Here is a 26,428-nt window from a genome sequence, read left to right as displayed (position 1 = left end):
TGTGTGTGTGTGTTTTTAAAGATTTTATTTATTTATTTGACAGAGAGAGACACAGTGAGAGAGGGAACACAAGCAGGGGGAGCGGGAGAGGGAGAAGCAGGCTTCCCGCTGAGCAGGGAGCCTGATGTGGGGCTCGATTCCAGGACCCTGGGATCATGACCTGAGCCGAAGGCAGACGCTTAATGACTGAGCCACCCAGGCACCCCTAGACCATCGTTTTTTAAAGGCTCTTCTCTTTACAGTATAGTTGTTTTCCTCTCAAGGAAATTCTAGGGTACACTTGGAGGAAGTCTTCAGATTGGAGTTTTGCTGCCCTCTTCTGGGAACATGAAATCATGACCCGAGAAATGGACCCTGATAAGGGTTCCTAAATACTGCAACACAACCAGACCAGGCAGGAAACTGCCCCGTCAGTACTAAAATTATTACACAACAAGGTCGTTAGTTTCCAGAGGAACACCAGTGCTTCCCTTGAACAGTTAGAATAGTAATGATAATAGTGATACAGTGCAGTACTTATAGGTCATTTCATGGTTCATAAAATCTTCATGACAATTACTGCGTTTTTGCCTCCTTTTATCCTCAAATACAGATGACGTTTGCTCCTAATGACACAGATGCACGTTATGACAGACAGTCCACGTGAAGTAGGTGAAGCAGGTATCATTCCCATTTTCCAACCATGGCAAACTGAGGCACAGGGTGCCTAAGTAACCTGAAGTCTCACAGCTACAGACTGGCAAGCTGGGTTTAGAAACCAAGTCTCGGGGCTCTCTGTTCAGTATTTTCTAACCTTCTCCCCCCTCCACTGCTGTATGTGATGGCAGCAGTTTGTCTCTGTTGCAGTTTCATATAAATCTCTATCCTTCTTCAGTAATGTCCGTTTTACACTACATTGTTTACCTAACTGATGAAAATAAATATACTGTTCTGTATATAATTCTACACTGTTACTGTAGCCACAACAACAAACGTATCTACATAAACCCCACAAGCAAGCCGATAGGCTATAGCAGAACGTCTTAAACTTTTGCTCAAAAGTCCTTAGCATTTTTTTTTTTTTTAAGAATCTTTAGCAAGCAGACTTTTTTTAAAAATTTTTTTATAGGGGCACCTGGGTGGCTCAGCTGGTTAAGTGACTGCCTTCAGCTCAGGTCATGATCCAGAGTCCTGGGATCGAGCCCCACATCAGGCTTCCTGCTCGGCAGGGAATCTGCTTCTCCTTCTCACCCTACCCCCTCTTGTGCTCTCTCTCTCTGTCTCAAATAAAATAAAATCTTCAAAAAATAAATACATAAATAATTATTTTTATAATGGTAGGTCCCAACTCTGCTATAGGGGAAAACTGAGTTTTGAGAAAGATGAAAGAAAATGTAAAGATGAAAAAAAAAGATGAAAACAATCAAGAAAAACCAGCTTCAGAGTCAAAGTACTTTTATTCTAAAGTTCTAAGTGTGCAAATAACATGCTTTCCATATTAATGTAAATGGCCAAACAAAAGGCATACAAATAAATATGCTCTTCAGTCCTTACTTTTATAGGTCTTACTATCTGCCTCTGCATGCCCAGCCCAACAAACCTCACTGCTTACCCACACTACTTGCAAGGGAATCACTAGGAGAAGTTCGCAAACTGCCATCAGTTGGTCACAACTAAGCCTTAAACCAGTTTCTCTTTTTAAGGTTATTTTTAAGATTTTATTTATTTATTTATTTATTTATTTATTTATTTATTTATTTATTTATTTAGAGAGCACACGCAAGTGGGGGGAGGGGCAGAGGGAGAGAATCGCAGGCTTCGCACTGAGCGCAGAGGCCCACACGGGGCTCAGTCTCACGACCAAGATCATAACCTGAGCTGAAATCAAGAGTTGGACACTTAACTGACCGAGTGACCCAGGCGCCCCAAACCAGTTTCTTAACTCTAGCGTGGTAAAATACGTCTTACTTTATATGGCATGGTGGTCAAGGTATTTATCTTGGAGTCACTTTTTCAGATGACAATTTGGCAAGGGGTTAAGTGACATGAAAAAGCTCGCTTAATAATATCCACACAACATACAAGCATGATGCCTGTGGCCAACTGAAAACATTTCCAGACTGAGATCTGCCAGTCTATTTGACTTTTGTACTTTCTCTTCAAGTCAAATTTGTCTCCACATCTTCATTTCTTCTCCCTCTTCACCTTACCTTCCAATTGTTTCTGCCCTAAAGAATCAATTTCATTTGCCGAATTACCTCTCCTCCTTTTCTCCAATGTGTTCACCATATATTGCTAGAATCTTCCTGTTGTTCCTTTCTTTTTCATTTGCCTTTTCCCCTTCCCATCCCTTATTTGGGGGGGGGGGCAGGGCAGACGGAGAGGGAGAGAATCTCAAGCGGGCTCCACACCTATCGCCGAGTAAGATGCGGGGCTCGTTGCGGGGCTTGATATCACAACACTGAGATCATGACCTAACTGACTGAGCCACCCAGGAGCTCCTCTTTCCATCCCTTATTAAGCCGACACTACTTTATCCTACTTTGGCTTTCTCCTTTCATTCAAAATATGTGTATATCCGTGACTTAACAGAGCAGCCCATTTCCAGGAAACTTGTGCATAAATTTTTTAGGTCAGTTAGTCATTCTGCAAATATTTGCCTAGTACCTCCATGTCTGCCGTTGCATCAAGTGCCAAGGATTTAAATACACATGAACAACAACTGGTATCTCCCTCAGGGACCTCACGAAGTATACAGCGGAGACAAGAGCACACTGTATTTTAAGTTTGTAGGTTCTACACTAGAAATATGAACAAGTTGCTCTGAGAGGATGAATCCATAGCTTCTCCCAGGTTGGTGGGAGGGAGGATGTGAAAATGTTAGGAAGGATCTACAAAGGAGACTACAGAGCTGGGTCTTTGAAAGATGAGCAGAACTTTAGTAGACTGAAAGTGAAAAGGATAGGTAAGGTACACACACACACACACACACACACAAAGTCTGGGGAGAAGGCATGAATGAGCCGGGGCAAAGATAAAGTGCTTGACTGTTTAGAGAAGGCTAGATAAATTCACTGGGACTGAAACAAGAGGTGATGGGGAATGGCAAGAGAGTCTGGAATGATACAGTGGGGCCAGACTATGAAAGTAAACTGGTGGTATTACCAAAGGAAATGGGGGTACGATGAGTTCTTTAAGAAAATTTCTGGTATTAACATGGTAGTACTGAGTTAAAGAGGGACGTGTATTAAGTAGTAAGGAGTCCACTGCAAGAGCCCAATTAAAGCTAATGAGAGTTTGAATCTAAGGCCAAAAGGAAAGAAAGTCATAGATGAGAAATATTTCGGCGGTTATGAGAACTAGATTTTGGTTAACAGTGGAGAGGTGAAAGGAGAAAACAGAAGAGACAAATGCGATTCATGACTTGTAGGGGTGGCAGGTGAGGTCTAAAAATTAGAACTACAGTAGGAAGCAGAGGTCAGGTTTTACTTTGAGAGTAATGGAAGTAATGTTTTAGATGCACTGAAGAATTTATGGGCTATTCAAATGCACTGAAGAATTTATGGGCTATTCAAATACAGATACCCAATAAGCAGCAAAAAAGTTGGGGCCTGGACCTCAAGTTTGAGGACAGACAGGTATTTTTGGAGTTACCAGTAATACAATGATAGTTGAAGCCCTAAATACAGGAGACAAACTAGAGGAGCTTGTTCTTGAATTCTTGAAATGTTTGAGGTTTTTTATAAAGGGGTATCTCAAAGCAGAGGCATAGCTGTATTAACTGGTAAGACAATACTGTGTATTATAAAATCACTAAAAGGTAAAATAAACTAAGATCTAAAAACAGAGTGAATATAAGTTGATTCTGAAGTTCTCGATTACAGAAGTAAAGTCGTAGCCTTACATTAACTCCTGAGCAAAAACAGCACCTAGGGAAATGAACTAAAATGGAAAAGGATAAAGAAGTGAGGGGAAACAATGGGGAGGCAGAGAAAAAGGCAAAAGGACATAGAAAAAAAGGAAAAAAAAAATAAAATCTAATCTAAAATATGGATTCAGGTTCAGCACTTGAAATAAACTTAACTAGAACTGAGTGATTAAATTCAGATAAATGTATTTAGTAGTTTGAGTAGTTGCTCTGTAAAAATTTAAATCTAACTACACAGCTAAACATTTTCCATTTTATTACTCTCCTTAAAAAATTTACTTCTCTGTCATTTCTCCCTTTGTACCTTTTTAATATTTTTGGCTCTTGAGTTCTTGTTTGCTCTTTTTCATCCTTGTTTTTTATTCATCTTAGTTTATTTGGTCCTTTACGTTTTCACTTGATCTCAATGTTAATTCAACATTTTTCTACATCTGATTCACTTAAAGTTAAGCAAAATGATTTTCAAAAAACAAACCCCTTCTCTTACCACATTCCTTCCCAAAGTAAATTAGGTGTCCTTTCTTAATGTGCCCCCAATAACATTAGACAGTATTTATCACATTCTATTTTAGATGCCTGGTTGGCTGCGGATACTTTTCATCTGCTCGGATCCTCCCACTACCTCCAATGAAGAACGGAAGTGGGAGCCACATCACAACAGTCTTGTTCTCTCATTTTTCTACCGTCGTAACATTAAACCACTTTCTCATTCCTTTCTTCATCATTCTGCCCCCGTTCTCATTTTTTAATTAACCCAATGAGTTTGGTAGAAATGTACCCAGAAAACTATGTGCACATAAGATAACTAGATAATAAAACTTCACACTGAAGGGAACATTCTAGAAGTATTTATTTCATTGCTGGCCACTTGGTTGCTGCATGCAACTCTCAACAACGAGCTGCCACTCTCCACTCCTATAGAAGAACCAAATGTTATGGTACCACTAAGGTTTTCAGACTTTCAGGCTTTTATTACCAATATCATTACTCTAGGGACAAGCCTTTTAGGGACTTAAAAGCACTTATTCTCTATAAAAAGTAACTTCATATTTCATGCACATACTCCAATTGGCAGACTTAGGTCCAAAATGGAAAGAAAAAAAATTTATTCTAGTTCTGTAATTTATCAGGAACAAAATAAGCCACTTCTCCTTGCTTTGTTATTAGGAAATAGGATTTTTTTTCTCTATCAGGAATCAGGACAGTACCTTTGATGATCCCTTAGTTATAAAATTGTTTACTAGTTAAAGTTCTCTCCAAAGATGTTAAGAAGTAAGAAGCTGGCTCATTTTCCTATAGGACTTAAAGAAATATTTGCAGTATGTGTAAATTCTAGTTTATATTGTAGTTCCTTGTGATAATATTTAAGAGGTCTAGTCTCCCCATTTAAAAAATTCTACCTCAGAAGGTAAAAGGAAATCCCCATCATCCCTGAGCAAAAAAGGGAAAAATCACAGGTACTTTTATTTGTTAATAGAAGCCACTTAAATGAGTTATCTAAATCTAGAACATTCTCAGAGAATTTACATAAACTGAAGTAGGTACAAGGTGTTCTCAGAGACTTATTCAGATAAATGTATTTAGTAGTTTGAGTAGTTGCTCTGTAAAAATTTAAATCTAACTACACAGCTAAACATTTTCCATTTTGAAATTCAAGAATATCCTGAGAGGATGCTTATGGACATGAAACTACTGGGTGCAGAGAAGTTTTACAATTTCAGCAGGAGGAAAAGAGAGTGGGCAAAACTACAGTGGAGAAAGTAAGAAGGGGCAGGACAAAGCTGTAGTGATGGGCTGGGCCTTTCTTCCCATTAAGTCAGGGGACTCTGGCTATCTGTATGCTATACTTACTCTTCTATTAATACAAACTGGATGCTGAAAGATAAAATTAAGAATGTCCCAAACTAAATTTAAGTCTTTTAAGGAGAAAATGACAGAAAACACTTTAGCTTCTTAATCAAGGAGTGCTATAATATAATTTCAAGGCATCTTAATATAATTCATTTAACCCTAAAGCAGTTGTGCAATAAGCAAAATATCATAAAATGAAAACAACAAAGGTCAACTTCCTACAGGGGCCAACAGACAACATCTTTACAGCACAGCAATTAACCTTCACATAGTGGAGTCTTGTTTACAAGGCCATCAAAAACTGAAAAGCACAAATGTCACCAACAAAAGGAATGTTGACTAGAGTGAAAAAACTTCCCAACGGGCTGCCTTCTCTGAAGCAATTTCAGACTGTTGCTAGCACAGGTTGGCTAAGCCAGATCTCACTGATGGCTCCATTAGAGAAAGGAAATGCCCCACTCAGTGCTGTTTTAAAAATGTAAAAACACTGGGAGGGAAAAAAACAAAATAAAACAATCTACTGTTCCCTAACGTATACAGCTCAGCACCCAGAGAAAGCCTCTGCCCCCAAAAGAGACTTTCTACAAAGGCGTAAGCTTCATCAAATGAGGTGTAACATTTCATTTTCAGGATATGTCTTTCCTTGCAAGGTCTTTAGAAGCAGAAGTTCCACTTGGAACTCTAATACACATCTCTGTGAGCTCAGTTTCCTGAAAACATACACCTGCCGAGCTCTAGGTTCACCCTTGCCAGTGACTGGATTCACTACTTCACAGCCACCAGAATCGCACATACACTATTAACATGATGAAAAACACAGCAACCGCTGCAAGTTTGGCGTAAGTGGAACGCATGTTCAAGTACTTCGCGTCCTGGCGGTATTTCTTGGACAGACTGGACAGATTGTTAGCCTTTGAATCCAATGCTGTCAAAGAGGAAAAAAGGAAAACAGTAATTAGTCCCTGAAGTATTCTGTCTAATGTATTAAGCATAAAAATAACGCAAATGAGTGGGACCATACCAAACAACCATGAAGCTTAAATTATCATTTTTATTTTAAGGGTTAGGGTGCATACACTGATTAACCCATGATCCTGATGCACTATAAAATCTACACTGCATTTTAAAGTTACCAGACTAAATTATGTTCAAATTCTTGAGGCTGTACCGTGAGGTGGTTAAGAGTGCTGGCTCTGGTCTCAGAGTCTTTGTAAATTTTAATCTCAGCTGCACCAGCCATGTGACATTGGTCAATTCACTTAGTCTCTCTACTAAGACCCAGTTTCATCATCTATAAAATGAGGATAATAACACTAACTGTATCACAGGATTACAGGTACATGAGAATGCCTGTAAAGTGAACACAATCCTTGCATATGATAAGCCTCTGAGAAATGCTAGGTGATAATAATCGTCATCATCTTTTAATGGTCTAAATCATATTCTCTCATATCTTGAAAAATGATTATCCATGCAAGATAAGACTCAGGTAACCGGAAAATTCAATGAGTCAGAAACTGAGTATTGAGCTATATCTTAATGGTGACTGCTACCGAATTCCCAAGATTCTCCACATGGTAAAAACCATTATGATGCTACCAGAAATTATATTTCAACAGACACAGGAAAGTTGTCTTGTAACTAAAATATAATCACAGGTGCTGGAAAACCACCAATACCTACTAAATTAACCTTTTTAGAATCTTTTGCAAAGTTTTGTTTTTCTTTTTTTTTTAAAGATTTTTATTTATTTGAGAGAGAGCACATGAGAGGGGGGAGGGTCAGAGGGAGAAGCAGACTCCCCGCTGAGCAGGGAGCCCGATGCGGGACTCGATCCAGGGACTCCAGGATCATGACCTGAGCCGAAGGAAGTCGCTTAACCAACTGAGCCACCCAGGCGCCCCAAGCAAAGTTTTGTTTTTCTAAAAGGACATTTGTAATGTCGCTGCCTTCTATAACTGTTAACTGAGCACTTAGAGAAGCAACCAGAGAGACACAAGCTAGACCGGACTAAAATACATGACATAATTTAATAATAAAAACAAATTCTCAGTGTGACATAAATGAATTTTGATCACTTTACTTCTTTAAATTTTTGAAAAACACTGTTTTGCAATATGAATTTGTTCTTCCTTAGGGAATACTTTTGGAATATTTGGAGTTGCTTAATAGAGACTGAGTTGATTGAGAAATGTGGTATTACTTAACGACAAAAGAATGACAGCCGCTTCTAAATTACCAATTTGTCCTGTAAGAAAAACACTTAGTCACATAAGAAAAGTTAGGAGATGAGAAATAACCATGACAATGCTGTGATGAATCTTTCCAGCCAGTCTACTAAAATGGACACTCCACTGGATAGAACTTTTTAACCAATGTCTATTGCTATATCCCCAGTGCCCAGAACAGAGTCTGGTAATAGTCAGTGATAAAAAAAAAAAAAATTGCTAAATGAAATCTAAATCTGCTGAGACTAACTGGGCAGCAGAACAAATATTAGGTCATACGAAATAAGCAATAGTTAAGAGAATTCCTTTACACAGGAACATTTGGAAACACATGATATCGTAAAGACAAAGCCACTACTAGAAGTCACTGAGCAAATATTTATGTTATAAGCACCATGCAAAGTGCCAAAAGATACAATGATGATCACAACATACACAACCCCTCTATTTGGGGAACTTATAGTCTTGTAGGGTGACACCTCTGAATGAAACAACAAAACCCATGGCTTAAAAGAAACAGCTATTTTAGGCAGTAAAAACGGGCGCAATTTCATATTGCTGAAAGAACCCACTGGGAACTACTCTTAGGTCTTAAATGCAAGGCAGACTAGCTCTAAAACTAAAAATTAGAGAGGGGTTCCTGGGTGGTACAGGTGGTTAGGGGTCCAACTCTTGGTTCGACTCAGGTCGTGAGATCAAGCCCCACGTTGGGCTCCATGCTCAGTGGGGGGGTCTGCTTAAGACTCTCGTTCCCCAGGCGCCTGGGTGGCTCAGTCGTTAAGCATCTGCCTTCAGCTCAGGTCATGATCCCAGGGTCCTGGGATCAAGCCCCACATCGGGCCCCCTGCTCCGCAGGAAGCCTGCTTCTCCCTCGACCACTCCCCCTGCTTGTGTTCCCTCTCTTGCTGTGTCTCTCTCTGTCAAATAAATAAAATCTTTAAAAAAAAAAAAAAGTCTCTCCCTCTCCCTCTACCCCTCCTCCCTGCTCACTCTCTCTCTCTCTAAAATAAATAAATCTTAAAAAAAAAAAATTAGAGGGGGAGGCTGGGTGGCTCAGTCGTTAAGCGTCTGCCTTCGGCTCAGGTCATGATCCCAGGGTCCTGGGATTGAGTCCTGCATCAGGCTCCCTGCTCAGCAGGAAGCCTGCTTCTCCCTCTCCCACACCCACTGCTTGTGTTCCCTCTCTTGCTGTGTCTCTCTCTGTCAAATAAATAAATAAAATATTAAAAAAAAAAAAATTAGAGGGGCACCTGGGTGGCACAGCTGTTTGGGTGACCAACTCTTGGTCTCAGCTAAGGTCGTGATCTCAGGGTCCTGGGATCAAGCCCCGCAGCAGGCTCTGCACTCAGCACAGAGTCCACTGGAGACTCCCTTTCCCTCTCTCCCTCTGCCCCTCCCCATCACGTGCCCTCTCTCTCCCTCTTTCAAATAAACAAATAAATCTTTAAAAAAACTAGAAAGAGAAAGAAGGCATAAAAGATGGCTTCTTATTATGAAGAAGCTTAAAGAAGAAGAAAACATTTTTTGAGGTAGGCTGATCTTTTCACTATCCTTCAGATATGCTCTGTTCAGATACGCTTTTTCTTCCTCCCTCTTAAAATACCACTCTTCACTTCTTCCTGATCTATCAAAATTCAAGAAATCTTCCCTGTTCACTTCACATTATCTATTTCCTGCTACATTTTACAGCTCTTATTGTTTATATATCCATTTAAAACTATCACACACTGAAGATGGACAAGGACCTGCAGAGACCAATGAATTCTGCCAGGCACTAGCAGTGTGACTAAAAGCAAGCTACCTAACTTTTCTGAGTCTGCTTCTTTATCTGTAAAACTTGTTTGATACCACCCAATTCACAAGGGATTACTCTAAAGCATAAATAAGATATATATAAAGTCCCCCTGGGGTGCTGGGGTGGCTCAGTGGGTTAAGCATCTGACTCTTGATTTTGGCTCAGGTTATGATCTCAGGGTCGTGTGATGGAGCCTCACGTCAGGCTCTGTGCTCAGCGTGGAGTCTGCTTGAGATTCTCTCTCTCCCTCTCCAGCTGCCCCTCCCCCACGCTCTCTTTCTCTCTCAAATAAATAAATAAAATCTTAAAAAAAATAAAGTCCCATGGGATGCCTAGGTGGCTCAGTCAGTTAAGCGTCTGCCTCCAGCTCTGGTCATGACCCCAGGTCCTGGGATGGAGTCCCGCACTGGGCTCCCTGCTCAGCAGGGAACCTGCTTCTCCCTCTGCCTGTTCTCCCTGCCGCTCCCCCCCGCTTGTGCTCTCTCTCTGTCTCTGACAAATAAATAAACTCTTTTAAGAAAATAAAAAAAAAAAGTCCCCCTACCATATTGCCTAACACAAAGTGTTCAATTGATGTCTGTTCCCTTATACTATCTATAAAGTACTCTGTGACAATGACCTTGTTTCTTATCTTCCCAATTAGATGAAGTTATTATGATTAGAAAAGTACAGGTGACTCTTAAACAACATGGGTTTGAACTGTGCTCATTCTGCTTATACACAGATTTTTTTTTTACAGAATACCGTAGATTTATTTTTTCTTCCTTATGATTTTAAAAACATTTTCTTTTCTCTTACTTTACTGTAAGAATACAGTATATAATATGTGTAACATACAAAATAGCATGTTAATTGATTGTTTACATTCCAATCAACAGTTGGCTATTAGTAGTTAAGTTTTTGGGAAGTCAAAAGTTACATGTGGAGCCCCTGACCCCCACGCTGTTCAAAGGTCAACTGTCTTCTTTTCCAATCAGCACAGCACTAGAAGAGAATCCTTTAACACTTTTGATAAACTGACCAGATATACATTTTAGATTTAAGAAAAATTCCTGTTCTGGTCTATTTTATCCCAGGTAGAAACAGTAAGGCTGTTATGATGAAAATTTATAGACTCACTCATCCAAAATTTGATGTTTAAAGAGTGTGAAGCTATTTGCTGGAACAACTGATGACTACTAACATAAAGGTTACAATCTGCAGTTCATAATGAAGGAAAACCCATTTACTCATGAATAATGTCACAAGGTTGAGTTCATGAAATACTCATTAAGGCATCTATCTGTAATCATTACTGTGAGAGAAATAAAGCAAGTATATGAAATAAATATGAAATACATAAATACTACATTTAAAGAGTACGTTAAACACTTAGGTAATATTTAAACATTAGGTAAATATATATACTTTAAGGCAAATTAGGTAAGTATACATACACACACATGCACACACACCCATTATGTGCTTAAAAAACCATTACATAGCTAAGTGTCTTAACAGTTTAAAAGACAAAACAGATTAATGTGATGTGGGCTATTAGAATCAGGGAAGGCTTCTTGGGAGAGGTAGTTCTTATCTGGATCTTAAAGAACAGGTCCGAGATGGTGAGGAAGCTGACCTGGCTGAGGCAGAACGTTTGTGAACTAGAGAGCATGAAAGAAGTTTGCAATTTCCTTATCTTCCATTACAGAGAACACAATGCCTTACACATTACAAACATGCAGTAAGAATGAAAAGTTGAGACCAGACTAGATCTTATCTTGTAGTCACAGATTTTTAAAGTTTTTCAGCAGAGGAATGCCTTGATAAAAATGGCATTTTATGACATTTGATCTGGCAGCAATAAAGTCTCCCAAAGTGGCTAGTCAGGAAACCACTACAATAAATCTTTGACAGTTTCCTCTCATTCTTCTTTTCATTTCCCTTATGTGTTTCTGTAAATATTTACTTAACATTGTAAATATCTTGGAAGCAGTAATTGCTTCTGATATGGAATGAGACCTTCACACCGTTCCAACTCAACAAAAACTAATCATGCTAGGAAGAAAAACATATTGGAAGTTTTGTAATGTAATCTATCTCTAAGAGGTGAATTCTTAACAGTGCTAGACAGAATCTGACAGCAAAAAAAAAAAGTATCCCAAAATAAGCTATCCTTGCCTATATAGGACTCTTAATTCTTTACATACCTGAGAGTGCTTCTCCCCGTTGTAACACTTCTTCGATATTGGCCACCATGATCCTCTGCACATCTTGCAATTCAGTGTTGATGGAGCCTAGGTTTCTCCGAGCACGGCTGTCAATGTAGAGCTTCTTGGTTTTCTGAATGTAGGTGTCTAGAATAATGAAGAAAAATGACCATGAACAACTTTGTCCATCAAAGTACTGTAGGGAATAGGAAGTTCTGAGTTTAGTCCTGGATCGGCAATTGTCCATGGCTAAGCAAGCTCTTGAGTGAGCATCAAAATTTGAGTTTTGATTTCTTCATTTGTAAAATGTAGATAGATGACCATTCAAGAGAAATGTCCTCTGCATACCTTCAAATGAGAAGTCTCTGCTCTCAGGGTCCTTAGAGAAATTAAGACCCACTGTAATAAGCCTTTCCTGAAAGCAGAGATTTTCAAAACATGTTCCGAGGATCCTTAGGGTTTCACTACTTAATTCTTTACACTCCCTGAAAAGAATCCTGGCAACAATCTAGCATCACTACAAGTTAACACGGCAAGAGTTATTCTAGCATCAAAAGGGGTAAAAACATTGTCTTAAAATATTTTAACATACATTCCTAATTTCACTCTGTTCTTAAACTTCAGGTAAAGCAAAATCCCACTATAAAACTGCAGTCTTATTCATGGTTAGCCCATGTCTGTATTTCTCAAAACTGTAAAAAGAATGACTTATTATTAAAAATTATATTTTCAACTTTTGGCAAAAATCTTAAGTTATATGTGGTGGATACCTCTCATTTGCCTTTTTAGACCTCCTCTCTACCTTTCTGCACCACGCTTTTTGCCTCAGGAAGCTGACCCGCATGGACTACATCGTGAGCTCCTTGCCCTGGAGCTTCCAGTTAGGTTCAGCCAATGAGGGAACCCCAAGAGTAAGGCATGAAAGCAGATAGTGATGTTAGGGTATTTATTCCCAACCTCTCCCTGAGAAGTCACCCTGGCCTGGCAGTATCCCTCCAACTAGAAGTTACTGCTCCTCTCAAGTTGGCTTTCTCTATAAATTTTCTCCTTTGCAGTTCCAGAAAGTGCTCCTTTCTCTTATCCCTTCAGGCCTAGGGATGAAAATAATTACTGTGTTACTGATCTCAGGTTACTGTACTTTGTGGTTCACCTATAACCCATTCATCTTTGTATATAATCCTTTAAGCTAATCTGAGTGTACCAAATATTTCCTGTGTGATCTTGATACAGTATTCTTTTTTTCTTGGGTTTACTGGACCTTTATTATCTTCAAAAACAAAATTTGAAAACCAGACATTATAAAAATTAGCACTTAGAGAGTTTGTAGTTATGAAACACTGGAGTGTTTTGCTAAATTTTCTTTATTTTTAAGAGTAAGATGACCATTTAGCAAACTGGAAACACTTCAGAAATTCGGAAACAGTAAAACCAATTTCTTTTTTAACTAAAAATATCAGTAATGTAATCTTTTTTTTTTTTTTCTTAAAAGATTTCTATCTATTTGTTTAACACAGAGAGAGAGAGCACAAGTAGGCAGAGCAGCAGAGAGAGGGAGAAGCAGGCTCTCCGCCAAGCAGGGAGACTGGAGCCTGATGCGGGGCTCGATCCCAGGACCCTGGGACCACAACCTGAGCCGAAGGCAGCCGCTTAACGACTGAGCCACCCGGGCGCCCCATCAGTAATGTAATCTAATCATACTTATTCTCACTTCCTCTAATTAGGGTACTCAAGACATTTCCTTTGATTTACTGCCATCAGATACTTTACTGGTGATGAAGCTTTCTGTAATTACTATACATGGACACCCATACTATTTCTGCATGTAATAAATGTTATCTCTCCCCAATATCATACCTCTTCCAGTATTTTTTTTTTTAACTAGAGGATCTGAAAGAAACAAAATACCTTCTTTCTGATTTCCAAATTCTGATCTACAGAAAATGAACCTTACTGGGTTCAAACCAAATCACAAAAAGGGCAAAAGGCAACAAGTTCTAAGAAAAAGATCAAAAGACCAGGGAAATTACTTATGAGAAGTCTCATTCACTCAGAAGGACAAAAAGAGATGGAATGGAGGGCGCCTGGGTGGCTCAGTTGGTTAAGCGACTGCCTTCGGCTCAGGTCATGATCCTGGAGTCCCTGGATCGAGTCCTGCGTCGGGCTCCCTGCTCCCCTGCTCGGCAGGGAGTCTGCTTCTCCCTCTGACCCTCCCCCCTCTCATGTGCTCGCTCTCTCTCATATAAATAAATAAAATCTTAAAAAAAAAAAAAAAGAGATGGAATGGAAAAGACAGAATTCAAAACTTCAGTAAGTAAACATCAAATAAAAATGTGTCAAAATTATTATCAATGTAACAAACAGCTTCTCCATATTGTTTGCTCTCTTGATATAGAGATGAAGAGCAAAAACTTACCAAACTCAATAAAGGAATAGGGCCTAGACACAGTGGGCACCTTCTTCCCATGCTGTTCATCAAACTCTGAGTGCAAATCTTCTAGGTAGGCAAAAGCCAGTTTCTTAGGGAAGGCAGCTTCACACAAAACCAAGTAACAAACTCCCTGCTCAATAATGTAGCTGGAGAGACAAAAAAACAACAACAAAAAAACAAGAAAAAGTTGTCTGTAGAATAACAATACACCCAACAACCTGAAACAGACTCTCAGTGCCTTACAAACTTTTGAAAATATTCTAGCCTAAGTCCTTTGAGGCTAGCTAAATCAGAAAATCAATTTCAAACCATAAATCCTTAGAATCAGAAAGCAAACACCATCCCATTATTAGAATTATATTCCAAAAGGAATATTTAAACATGTTTATTATAATTGTTTGTTTATTATATAATTCAGCTAAAATATCTTAATACCGAGGACTTTTTCTTGAAAACTCAGAGTTGTGACTCCATCCACCTTTTGATTATGTATGGAAACGAGTATACACATATTTAAATTCCTTCCAGTTACAAGAAGCACAGTGGAATGGAAATTTTTGTGGATACTTAGAAGTTGGAAGTTAATGCCACAATGTTTACTGGATACAGATAATGACCTTAGGACAAATAATATCCCCTAATTCCCAGGATAGAACTCTGTATCAACTATCCAGTATCAGAAACTATCCAATAACAGAACTAACTTCCTCTTAGCTCCCTGGCACTCTGGAAGGAGCTATATGACTACCTGTCTGAGATGTCTTGGAAAGAGGTTAGGTTACTCAGTGATTTCTTTTTAGCCACAGTACTCTTTATTTCAGCAATAATTATATTCAGAAGACCAATATGTACATCAAACAAATTCAGAAGGCCATTAGTTTAAGTAGGAGTATAAGGGCACAAAGTATTATATATACCCCTTACTATGTGGCTCCTAATGCATCCTAGGACTTCACAGAGGAGCTTACAATATACCATATGATCTCTCAGGCCCCTTAAAATGATGATAATAATGATGATGATGATGATACTGTTGTCCTATCTCTTGCTTGGGCATCTGAATCAACTGCTTTCCTTGCCTTCAATCTAGACCATCTTCTAAACTACCAGTTTTATTCCTAAAGAGTAAATATGATCATATTACCCTGCTTAAAAACTCTCAGGGTTCCCGAATACTTATAAAATAAAATCATACTCTTTGATATAATACTTATGGCTCCAAAACAGGTGTAGGCTGTATTCCATCATGCTATTCTCCAAACAGGTTCTTTTACAGCCTCCCGGATTTCTGCTTATATATATATATATATATTTCTAATTGTAATACTCTTTTATGTACCTGGAGAAACCTTGTTCATTTTCCTATGCTCGATTCTACTATAATTTTTTCCATGAAATTTCTCTGTATTCTTCCTCTCTATCCCCTTTCCTCAAACTTACTCCCTACAAATGGGAATTTATTACTTCCTTTTCTCTAGTCCCAAAGCATTTCATTTATAACCAAATTACAGCATTTCTTGCCCTAAGGTATCATAGTTTAGTTGTCTGCATATATGTTTCTCTCTGCTAATAAAATAAGCTCATAAAAGCTATGGACATTGGGTGCCTGGGTGGCTCAGTTGGTTAAGTGACTGCCTTCGGCTCAGGTCATGATCCTGGAGTCCCTGGATCCAGTTCCGCATCAGGCTCCCTGCTCGGCAGGGAGTCTGCTTCTCCCTCTGACCCTCCCCCCTCTCATGTGCTCTCTCTCATTCTCTCTCTCTCAAATAAATAAAATCTTTAAAAAAAAAAAAAAGCTATGGACATCAAAGGCAGAACTTAACATATGGTCTGGCAAAGAATAATCTTTAATAAATAGCTCTTAGATGGAAATAATGGATGAGAAGAGATTATAAAGTTCTTAAAGGAACCATACAGAAGAAAAAAATTTCTTTGCAATTCCATTAGAACTTGCCTAGGTTTTTTGTTCCTAATCCATGGTAGAGATAAAGATACTATATATAATTAGGTGCTGATATTTATTTTTTTATGTTGAAAATTGGATTTATAGAAGATATTTCATATACTACACAAATTAATACCTATAAAACTTAATATCCAGGCAAACCTTTGGGGTCCCCTCCTTCTTTGGGAGCTTCATACTCTATCATTCAATGAACTTTACTATCACTCAGTAAACCTTGCTTTGCTGCCCACCAAAAAATAAATAAATAAATAAAATTTAAAAATTAAAAAAAAATTAAAAAAAATAAAACTTAATATCCACTACTTTCTTAACCAATAAACCAGGGTTTTGTTTTGATTTTGGTTTTGTATAATTGTTTGTTTCTGATGGGTGGAGATCTTTTTTTCCCCCTTTCAAGTTAAACACAGCAAGTCCCTCCCAGGTCTATATTATCTTAGCCTTTGAGTTCCTAAAATAGCAAGGATTATTTAGCTAATCCTATTTTATTTTCCTTTGATCTTTTTGTCCTCTTTTTTTTTAATCCTTCCTATTTTTATCACCCTCAAACTTGACATGTATTAAACATTTAATAACCAATTATTTGTAGAAAATTTGAAATCCAATAAAGTCCTTTTGATCCCTCTCTCGGCTATATGCATTGTCTATAACCACTGATTGAGATGCTCTTAAATTACCCTCACAAAACTATGACCATTTTCCCTATTTTATAGAGGTAACGGAGGCCTAGAGAAGTATGTGAGTTGTTCAAGGTTGTGTTGTTGTTAGTAAGTGTTTGAGCAAGAGTACTAATCTACATATATCTGGCTCTAAGAAGCTCCTAAAGCAAAAATTTATCTATTATTGCATGATAGGTACAGCATTTATTAGACACGGGATAACAAGTTAATTTATTGTATGCAAATTGAATAAACAAACCAAGATTTCTGTTTTACAGAACTGGAGCCAGGAAGTTGCTTCCATGAAAAGACTATATTTTTAAAATTTTCTTTACTTTTTAAAAAACTGTTACCATTCTTATCAGGTGTTACTTATATCTACTGTATCTCATACTTAAATGACCACAAAAAAATAGGATTATACTCACTGGAAAGTCATGGCACCAGCTTCCAAAGTACATCTAGTAGGGGACTGTTCATTCAACTTGCGAAAGAGTTGCTTAGCCTGACTCTGGTACTGTTGAAGATCCCGGCCAGACTGAAAGAAGACACCTTCATTTAAGAATTTTCTACACACAAAAAACGCCTTAACAATTAATGAGCAGCATCATACTATGAGGACACTATGTAAATATGGTCTTTCATTAAAGATTAGTAAGATTCATTTTAACAAAAGAAAAATGGTCTACTGGGGTGCCTGGGTGGCTCAGTCGTTAAGTGTCTGCCTTTGGCTCAGGTCATGATCCCAGGGTCCTGGGATCGAGCCCTGCATCGGGCTCCCTGCTCGGCCAGGAGCCTGCTTCTCCCTCTCCCACTCCGCCTGCTTGTGTTCCCTCTCTAGCTGTCTGTCTCTCTCTCTCTGTCAAATAAATAAAATAAAATCTTTAAAAAAAAAAGAAAAGAAAAGAAAAATGGTCTACTTTTAGAGCAAAAAGGAAGACCAAACCCCTAGTTGTTCAAGAAAATCACATTATTTGCTAAGAAGCAAATCGTATTTCTTAACTGCCTTTAAGGCACTCTTAACTTTTAATCTGGTGTTCTTTCCACCATTAGGTCAGTGGTCTCCTCCTAACTCATTTCACTTGCACACTTACTGGCACATAACTGCACAACATGTTCTATACTCAGGGGAAAACCCTGGGAACAAAAGACTGATGAATCTCATTTTTATCCTGGAATATCAAGCAAAATCTTCCACAAAGTGTTACAATATTGAACATTTAAGCAAAACTAAATGTATGCACCCATAACTGCAAATTACCAGGAACACTATAATGCAAATGGGTAAAAATGAGCAAGAGTAGGACCAAGATTAAAAAGTCAAATATTCTTTACTGAATAAATCTATTTGGTTTCTGAGTTTGGATAGCAAGGGACATATGCATACAAAATGAAAATAACAATATTCAGATGATAGAATTACAGGCAATATTTTCTTGAACAATTTCTAAATAGTTTAATGATTAAAAAAAAAAAGGAAAAGAGCCTACTGAGGAAAATAGCAGTGTCATCTCAAAAGGAGAACATCAATCACCAATTAGATCCAAATGGGAAAGAACGGAATGGAAAGCAAATATACATTATTTATGCATCCACATACAGCATACGGGGGGGGGGGGAGGTGGGCAGCGGCACTTTTGCCATTTGATAGAAAGGAATTATTTTATTTTGGATTATTTATTATTTTTTTAAAGATTTTAATCTATTTATTTGACAGAGAGAGAGAGAGCGAGAGTGGGAACACAAGCAGGGGGAGTGGGAGAGGAAGAAGCAGGCTTCCTGCTGAGCAGGGAGCCCGATGTGGGGCTCAATCCCAGGACCCTGGGATCATGACCTGAGCCGAAGGCAGACGTTTAACAACTGAGCCACCCAGGCGCCCATGAATTATTTATTTTGAATTCAACAAAAGAACACAGCATCTCCTTGATAGATGTTTAATAACTAAATGTTTACCTTAAAAACTCATTTATTTGAGGTTCTCCTTCAAGAGATCTGTGGACTGGATCTGAGGTCTAACTTTTAGAAAATACAAAGTGAAACCTAAAAATTCTAGATAGTGAACCACTCAGCTAAGAGTAAAAACAAGGAGCAATGATAAAATTATGAAAGTGGCAGATAAATGTACAAGTACTGGATTCTAAGCTATATTTAAAATGATGAACTAGGGACACCTAGGTGGCTCAGTCGGTTAAGCGTCTGCCTTCAGCTCAGGTCATGATCTCAGGGTCCTGGGATCGAGCTCCACATCCAGCTCCCTGCTCAGTCGGGAGTCTGCCTCTCCCCCCCCACTCATGCTCTGCCCCCTCCTGTGCTCTCTCATACATGCTCCCTCTCTCAAATAAATAAATAAAATCTAAAATAAAATAAAATAAAATGATGAACTGGAAATTTCAGTATGAATAAGAAGGTAAATAAGCATGAAGTGAACCAGGAGAGTTAGAGAGACACCACTAGAAGTATCAATTTGTAGATTTATCTTGTTTAGTACTGCCCCTATGGCAATGATTTGTTATAATATTCTTCACTTGAGAAACAGTTCTATATTAACATATATTTGTATATATGTATGTGTATGTTTATATATTAACAATACTTTACAATAATTAACATTATAATATATATTAGCATTATTATATTAACCTGTACTGCATATATTTTTTTTTCTCATGACTGGTCAGCTAGTAAAGGAGAGTGAATACTATCACATGCTTTGAACTAGTGCACAATATCCTACATTCCTAAATTTAAACAGTACTTGCCAATTTGTTTGCTTCATCAATGCCATTATATATGTGGCATTTGGAAGAGATCTGACCCCACAACATTAGACACAAAGGGATGCAAATAAAGCTGGAAATATTACTAACGTGCCAAGAAATAATACCAACATTGATCAATGATTTTTCAACCTTGGCTTTACACTAAAATCACCTGCGTGCTGTACAAAAACTAATCAAGCCCTATCTCCTCCTACCCCAAACCAATTAAATCAGTATCTCAGAGGTGGAACTCAGAAATTGGTATTTTAAAAATAACTACAACCGGGGGCACCTGGGTGGCTCAGCCAGTTAAGTGTCTGCCTTTGGTTCAGGTCATGATCCCGGAGTCCTGGGATCAAGCCCAACGTCGGGCTCCCTGCTCAGTGGGGAGCCTGCTTCTCCCTCTCCCACTCTCCCTGCTTGTACACTCTCTCTCTGTCAAATAAATAATAATAATAAAAAATAACCACAAACACAGATGTTAAGTAAAACTGTTTTTGACAGCTAAAGGCAGGTGAGCACCTTAAAGGAACTAGTTGAAGAAATAAATAGCAAAAAAAAATTGTCAAATAAAGACTGGTAAAATCCTTTGACTTTATAAGAAGCACTGTAAACATTACTGCAACTTAAGAGGAAGAGACTAATAACTGTATCGACTACAAGAAACTATGTCCAAAAGCATGCTACAGTTTCAGGGATTTATAACGAACAAAGCAGTGACTGTCAATGCACCACACGGAGATGGCACAGAGATTATGGCACGCCAACCAACATTTCACAGTACTGGTTCCATTAGCATCACCATCGCTGAGAACGCAATGCTGGCACAATCTTTCTGATAGTCATTTTTGTAATATGTACTGGAAATTATAAAAATCTTACATTATTGTTGTATCCAGCAATTCTGTATCTTTGAAAATATACATACACAGCATATGTTAAAAAAATAACTACAGGGGCGACTGGGTGGCTCAGTCGGTCAAGCGTCTGCCTTTGGCTCAGGTCATGATCCCAGGGTCCTGGAATCGAGCCCCGCATCGGGCTCCCTGCTCAGCGGGAAGCCTGCTTCTCCCTCTCCCACTCCCCCTGCTTGTGTTCCCTCTCTTGTGTGTCTCTCTCTGTCAAATAAATTTAAATAAATAAACTCTTTAAAAACAATAAAATAAAATAACTACAAATGCATATAAAAATAAAAAACAAATGTTCAGTAATAGGATAGAAAATTGGTTAAATAACATATGGTATATTTATATACTGGAATACTACACAGCCATTAAAATGTTGTATAATATTTAACGATATGAGAACAAACTCACTACACACTAAGTGAAAAAAATAGGTAAACAGTCTTATAGTATTACCCATTATTTAATTTTATACACACACACACACACACACAAAGATTAAGGTTATACATTAAAATGGATATAATTTAAGTAGGGATTTTGGTAATAATCACCATTAACATTTTGGTTCTTTTGTTTATACATATTTACTGAATTTTTTACAATAAGCACAGACTAGTTTTGTAATGGGGAAATTATTCATTTACCCATTCCTGTTTATTGCATATTTGTACCCACAAATATGTACGGTTCTAATGTGAACTTTCAGAAAGGCAAAATGAAACCAGAAAAGATTTTTCAGAAATAGGCAAATTAATAAAATTAAATGAAAGCACTCACTTTCTGCCAACCACTGTTCTAAACACTTTACATAATTTAAATAATCTTTACAACTACCCTATGAGGTGATTAGAACTATTATGCCCATTTTCTGCATGAGAAGTAAAACGTGCCCAAGGACTAGGGGCCAATAAGGAGAGGGGCAAGAATTTGAACCCAAGCAATCTAGCATGCTATACCACCTCTACAATTAAAATTGCTTTGGTGATAGCAGATCCACCTTCTGGGTGACCTTACTATTTGATATTAAATCTAATTCACAGGAAACGATCAAGAAACTGTGTGGCAGCTCTGATCTAGATCTCACAAAACAATATATTCACTGCTGTACAGACAGAACCTCAGTGTGCTTTTAAGATTAAAGTCACAAAGGGCCCACAGTCACTAGACTACCTAAAACAGATTAGATGTCCTCATTCTGTTTTCCACTTCATCCAGAACAAACTTGATGAACCTTGTATACAGTATAATGGAAAGATGTGTTAGCAATCCAATAATGAATTGGATGTGAATGTCCAGACAAATCCTGAAACTAATTTGAGGTCATCCAATATCATATTTAGGATTTGGTTCCATATATATTATGAAAGGTACAGGGTAGATATTTACCGCACAACTATAATATTTTTATTGCTATCACCTAGGACTGCTGAACAATTAATTATATCAAATGCCACCTTTTGTCTTTACAAGAATGTTTAGCTAAGCTCATATCATTTTTAAATTCCTGTTGAACTCAGCTGGTCAAAGGCCAGAAGCACCAAGAACCAACCATTTTCTTCTAAAAACAATTACAGTAAGATGACTAATGAACCCTCAATCATCAGGAGAGTGTGGCAGTTTAAATGTACAAGAGACCATCCGCTTTTTTGATGCTCAGTGCTGAATACTTCGTTAGATCAAACACCTTCTTCAAGTCCACAGAGCTGGTGGCCAAATGGAAGAGTACACCCTTCATTTTGAGGTAGAACAGAAAGGTAGATGAAGAAATTGCTAACATCCAAAAAGAAGAAACATACCAGAAAGGTACAAGAAAGGAAATAGAATATCAGAATCTAGGTTTGAAAAGTTCATCTCTCTACCACCACTTCTAGTTGAGCACAGAGGAAACAGTGCATGAGATACTCTGCCTACATCATTTTTTAAATTTTAATCTGTACTGTATTATCTGAATAATTGTTCATCTCCAGTAATAAAGCAGTTTGCACAGGTTTAGCACCTAGTAACCACCTAACGTATGAGATCTATGATCAGTGTAAATAATTGAAAAAGTACATTGAATTATTTGGACTGAACAATTAAGGTACTTAACTATAAAACCTATTTGGTTGAAATATCCATTTCTTAATTTAAGATTTTATTTATTCATTCATGAGAGACAGAGAGAGAGTGGGGCAGAGGGAGAAGCAGGCTCCCCACGGAGCAGGGAGCCCGATGCGGGACTCGATCCCAGGACCCTGAAATCATGACCTGAGCCGAAGGCAGACGCTTAACCATCTGAGCCACCCAGGCGCCCTCAAAGTCCAAATTCCTAAAGGAAATAACTATGGTTCCAATTTTAGTATATGTGCTGCCGAAGTGAGCACCCTAAAGGAAATAACTATGGAATTGCCATCACAAAAATATTTTTGTGGAAAATTTTTTTCCTTGTCAATTAAACAAAGTAACCCATCTTGGTAGACCAACACCTAATTCGGAATCAAATTAAGAAACACACAATAGGGGTGCCTGGATGGCTCAGTCATTTGAGCGACGGACTCCTGATTTTGGCTGGGGTGGTGATCTCGGGGTTGTGGGATGGAGTCCCGAGCCCCATGCGGAGTTGGCTTGGGATTCTCTCCTTCTGCCCCTCCCCCCACTTGCGAGTGCACCCACACGCAGTCTCTAATAAATAAAATCTTTAAAAAGATAAAATAAATAAAAGAGGACGCCTGGGTGGCTCAGTCGGTTGAGCGTCTGCCTTCGGCTCAGGTCATGATCCCAGGGTTCTGGGATCGCGTCCCACACTGGGCTCCCTGCTCAGTGGGGAGCCTGCTTCTCCCTCTGCCTGCCGCTCCCCCTGCTTGTGCACTCTTTCTCTCTCTGACAAATAAATAAATAAAATCTTTTTTAAAAATTTCAAATTTAAAAAATTAAAAAAAAAAGAAATACCCAATAATATCTCAATTATTTTTTCAGTAAGGTATCAAGACAGAGAGTAAGAACTACTAATATTAAATAGACTTTCAAATTCACTTTGTATTCTTTACCCACATTGAAATCCAATGCAATAAACCGACCAGACTTCTCCCTGGGGAAAACCATTTCCCAAACTACATATATATCCTTCAAGGAGAATTTTCCCACACTATCTCCCTTGTCAAGTCATGTTCTTGCATTTATTTTAATAATTTCACTCCTTCTGTAGAGTGGTCCTAGAAAATTCTTAAACTGGGAGAAAAGTATTTCACAATTGAAAATTAAGGGCACACTATATTTTTCACAGTTTATATCAATGATTAGACTTTGTTTTGTGCAATGAATAGAAAATATTTCACTGAGCATGACCTGCAACTTCATGATCTGTATCACTATTCTCCTAAGTGTGAAAATAAACATATTTCCAAGTCAAACCTAAAAAGGCATATAACCAAATAGAAGCTTTCCTTATTACTAGATAATACTGTCAGCTTAGATGTCATTTCTTCTGGGAAGGACTTTTCCTGGTCTCCCAAAACTAACTTAGATACCTTTTCTGTAAGGTAAAAGAGTAAAGTAAAGGGCCTTTTATCTTTATCTTTCCGTAAATAAAGCAGCCACAGAGCCTTCTTCTTCCATAGTAGTTGTCCTATATTATAACTGCTCGTTAGTTTTCTGGCTTTCCCACTAAACTGTAGGCTCCATGAAAGTAGGGACTGTGTCCTCTAACCTCCTGTATTATCACCATGCTTGACACAATTGATGAGTTTAATAAGGGTTTTTTTTTTTTTCAAGAATATATGAATGAAAAGCCTAAGAGATATGTGCAAAAGAATTTTTTCTAGAGCTCATCTTTTTTTTAGGCCTTGAGTTTTGTTGTTGTTGTTGTTTTTAACTACTTAGGGTGTATGAGAAAGTAAAAGAAAATTGTTCACTTTAAATAAGTTACATAATTTTCATTCTCAGCCTCCCTTCTTCAGAGACCGCCCAACCTTGCTCCAGAAACCTGTCTCACACCAGAAATTTCCCTTGTGATTCTAAGGCACAAAGCAGCTTCTCTTCAAGATATTTGGGGCTGTTGTTTTTTCATCAATTCAATACACTTTTGAGCACCTATGCTAGCATAAAACTGCTGCTGTAAAAGCTATAAGAAACACAAAGATGACTAAGATCTGCCTACTGCCTCCTAGGAAATTCAGATTATTGAAAGACAAAAAAACATAGTAAAATAAAAGTACAAGGCATTACAGGAATATAACACAGGAGTTATAATTTCAACAGTAGAAATTTAGTAAGGTTTATTGGAGGAGGTGGGAACTGGGCATAACCTTGAAAGAAAGTACTGTAGTGAACTTCAAACAGGTGTCTATATGTGGCAGTATTATCTCACCCACTTTCAAAAGATGTCATCAAGATAGGTCAAGGATCAAGTGCCACAGTAGAAGAGGCTGAAGAACTTGGGAGCTGATTTTTCCCAGGACCTGTTAGTCAGCCTTAACAGCAGCAGAAAATTAGAAATCCCGAATTTTAACAAAGTCTCTAAGAGTGACACAACACTGGGTGATCACAATCGGCCGAACCTACCCCTACGCCGGAGCGTCTTCCCGTAGAGAAACAGGTAAGGCAAAAATATACCTCCTCCGTCAGGATCTCTTTTCACAAGTCATCCCTCCACTGCCAACGGATGAAAAAGCAATTCAGAGGGGTCGAGAGTGCATGGGAGGTCGCAAGGGCCCCCTGGGTTCTACGAAGAAATCCGGTACTGACAGCAGAGCTCAGACAGGGACTTGGGGTCGCGGGGATCTAGGAGCTCACCTGTTCGTCCTCCTGCATCGAGGCGGCCAGCGGGAGCCCGTCCGCCACACGGGCGATCATCGTAAGCAACACCATCTTCACAGGCTACAGGGACCCAACACTGGCCGGGATGGCCGAAGACGTCCTCCTGACTTCCTCTGCCGCGACAACAGTCACACCTCTTAGTTCCCCAAGAGCCAGCTGCTCGCGTCTGCGCTTCCCGCTGAGGTGGCCGGAAACTAGCTTTGGAGCCTTCCACTACCGGTCCTCAGAATTAGCTTCCCACCGAGAACCACAACTACCAGAACAATAGTTCCGCGGTCTCTCCTTCCACCTTCGGAAACTGCCAAGGTCCCGCCCACTTTTCTGGATTGGGAGCTTCGAATAAACCTTCAGCCTTGAGGGGTGTGGCATTCAAACTGAAAACAGGATTTTCTAGTTCCCAATACTGTAAATGTGAGGAGAGGGCTGGGAGGGGTGGTGGGAATTAATGGATACATAGATGGAAAGTATGTGAAAAAACTGAAAATCAAGCTATATGTTTTCATATTTTTCTATTTTATGTATTATATATTTTATACATAATACTTTATATATTCGTATATTTCTAGGCAGGGATTTTTGTCTGCTTAAGATTTTTTGGTTTGGTTGGTTTTTGCTTGTTTGTTTATGCTGTATCCCCAGATCCTTGAACAGTTTCCAGTAAAAAACAAGTATCTATTGTGTGTGTGAAAAAATGACCAAGTACAGACCTCAGAAATCACCAAATCAGGTACCCTTCCAAAAGCTGGGATCTCTGCTACATCCCTTTTCATAGGTAGCAGGGTAGCTTTGTTAGAACTTCCAGTAACTGGGCATTCACTCCCTATTGGAAAGACCTCGACATAATCCTACTTGAGGAAGTGTTACCATCTCTCTTTACTTTGATGTCCCTATTTCTAAAATGGGGATATTATCCACCTCTCAGGATTTTTGTGAATATTAGGTGAGAA

General features: G+C 38.5%; 1 protein-coding gene across 1 annotated transcript; it reads right to left on the bottom strand.

Moving 5' to 3' along the window:
- Window positions 1–1,417: 1,417 nt before the first annotated feature.
- Window positions 1,418–25,680, bottom strand: SEC22B (SEC22 homolog B, vesicle trafficking protein). Its single transcript, XM_034990167.1, has 5 exons — window positions 25,458–25,680; window positions 17,449–17,558; window positions 14,384–14,544; window positions 11,971–12,117; window positions 1,418–6,683 (listed from the first exon to the last, which is right to left on the bottom strand). Exons 1-5 carry the CDS (start codon window positions 25,530–25,532, stop codon window positions 6,529–6,531), a joined length of 648 nt encoding a protein of 215 aa, XP_034846058.1. The 5' UTR covers window positions 25,533–25,680; the 3' UTR covers window positions 1,418–6,528.
- Between the last annotated feature and the right edge of the window lie 748 nt (window positions 25,681–26,428).

The sequence above is a fragment of the Mirounga leonina genome, unplaced genomic scaffold, assembly GCF_011800145.1.
Source record: "Mirounga leonina isolate KUSES-001 unplaced genomic scaffold, KU_Mleo_1.0 Mir_507, whole genome shotgun sequence".
NCBI lineage: Eukaryota > Metazoa > Chordata > Mammalia > Carnivora > Phocidae > Mirounga > Mirounga leonina.
Note: the sequence above shows the minus strand (reverse complement) of the source record. Positions and strands in the feature narration are given on the sequence as shown.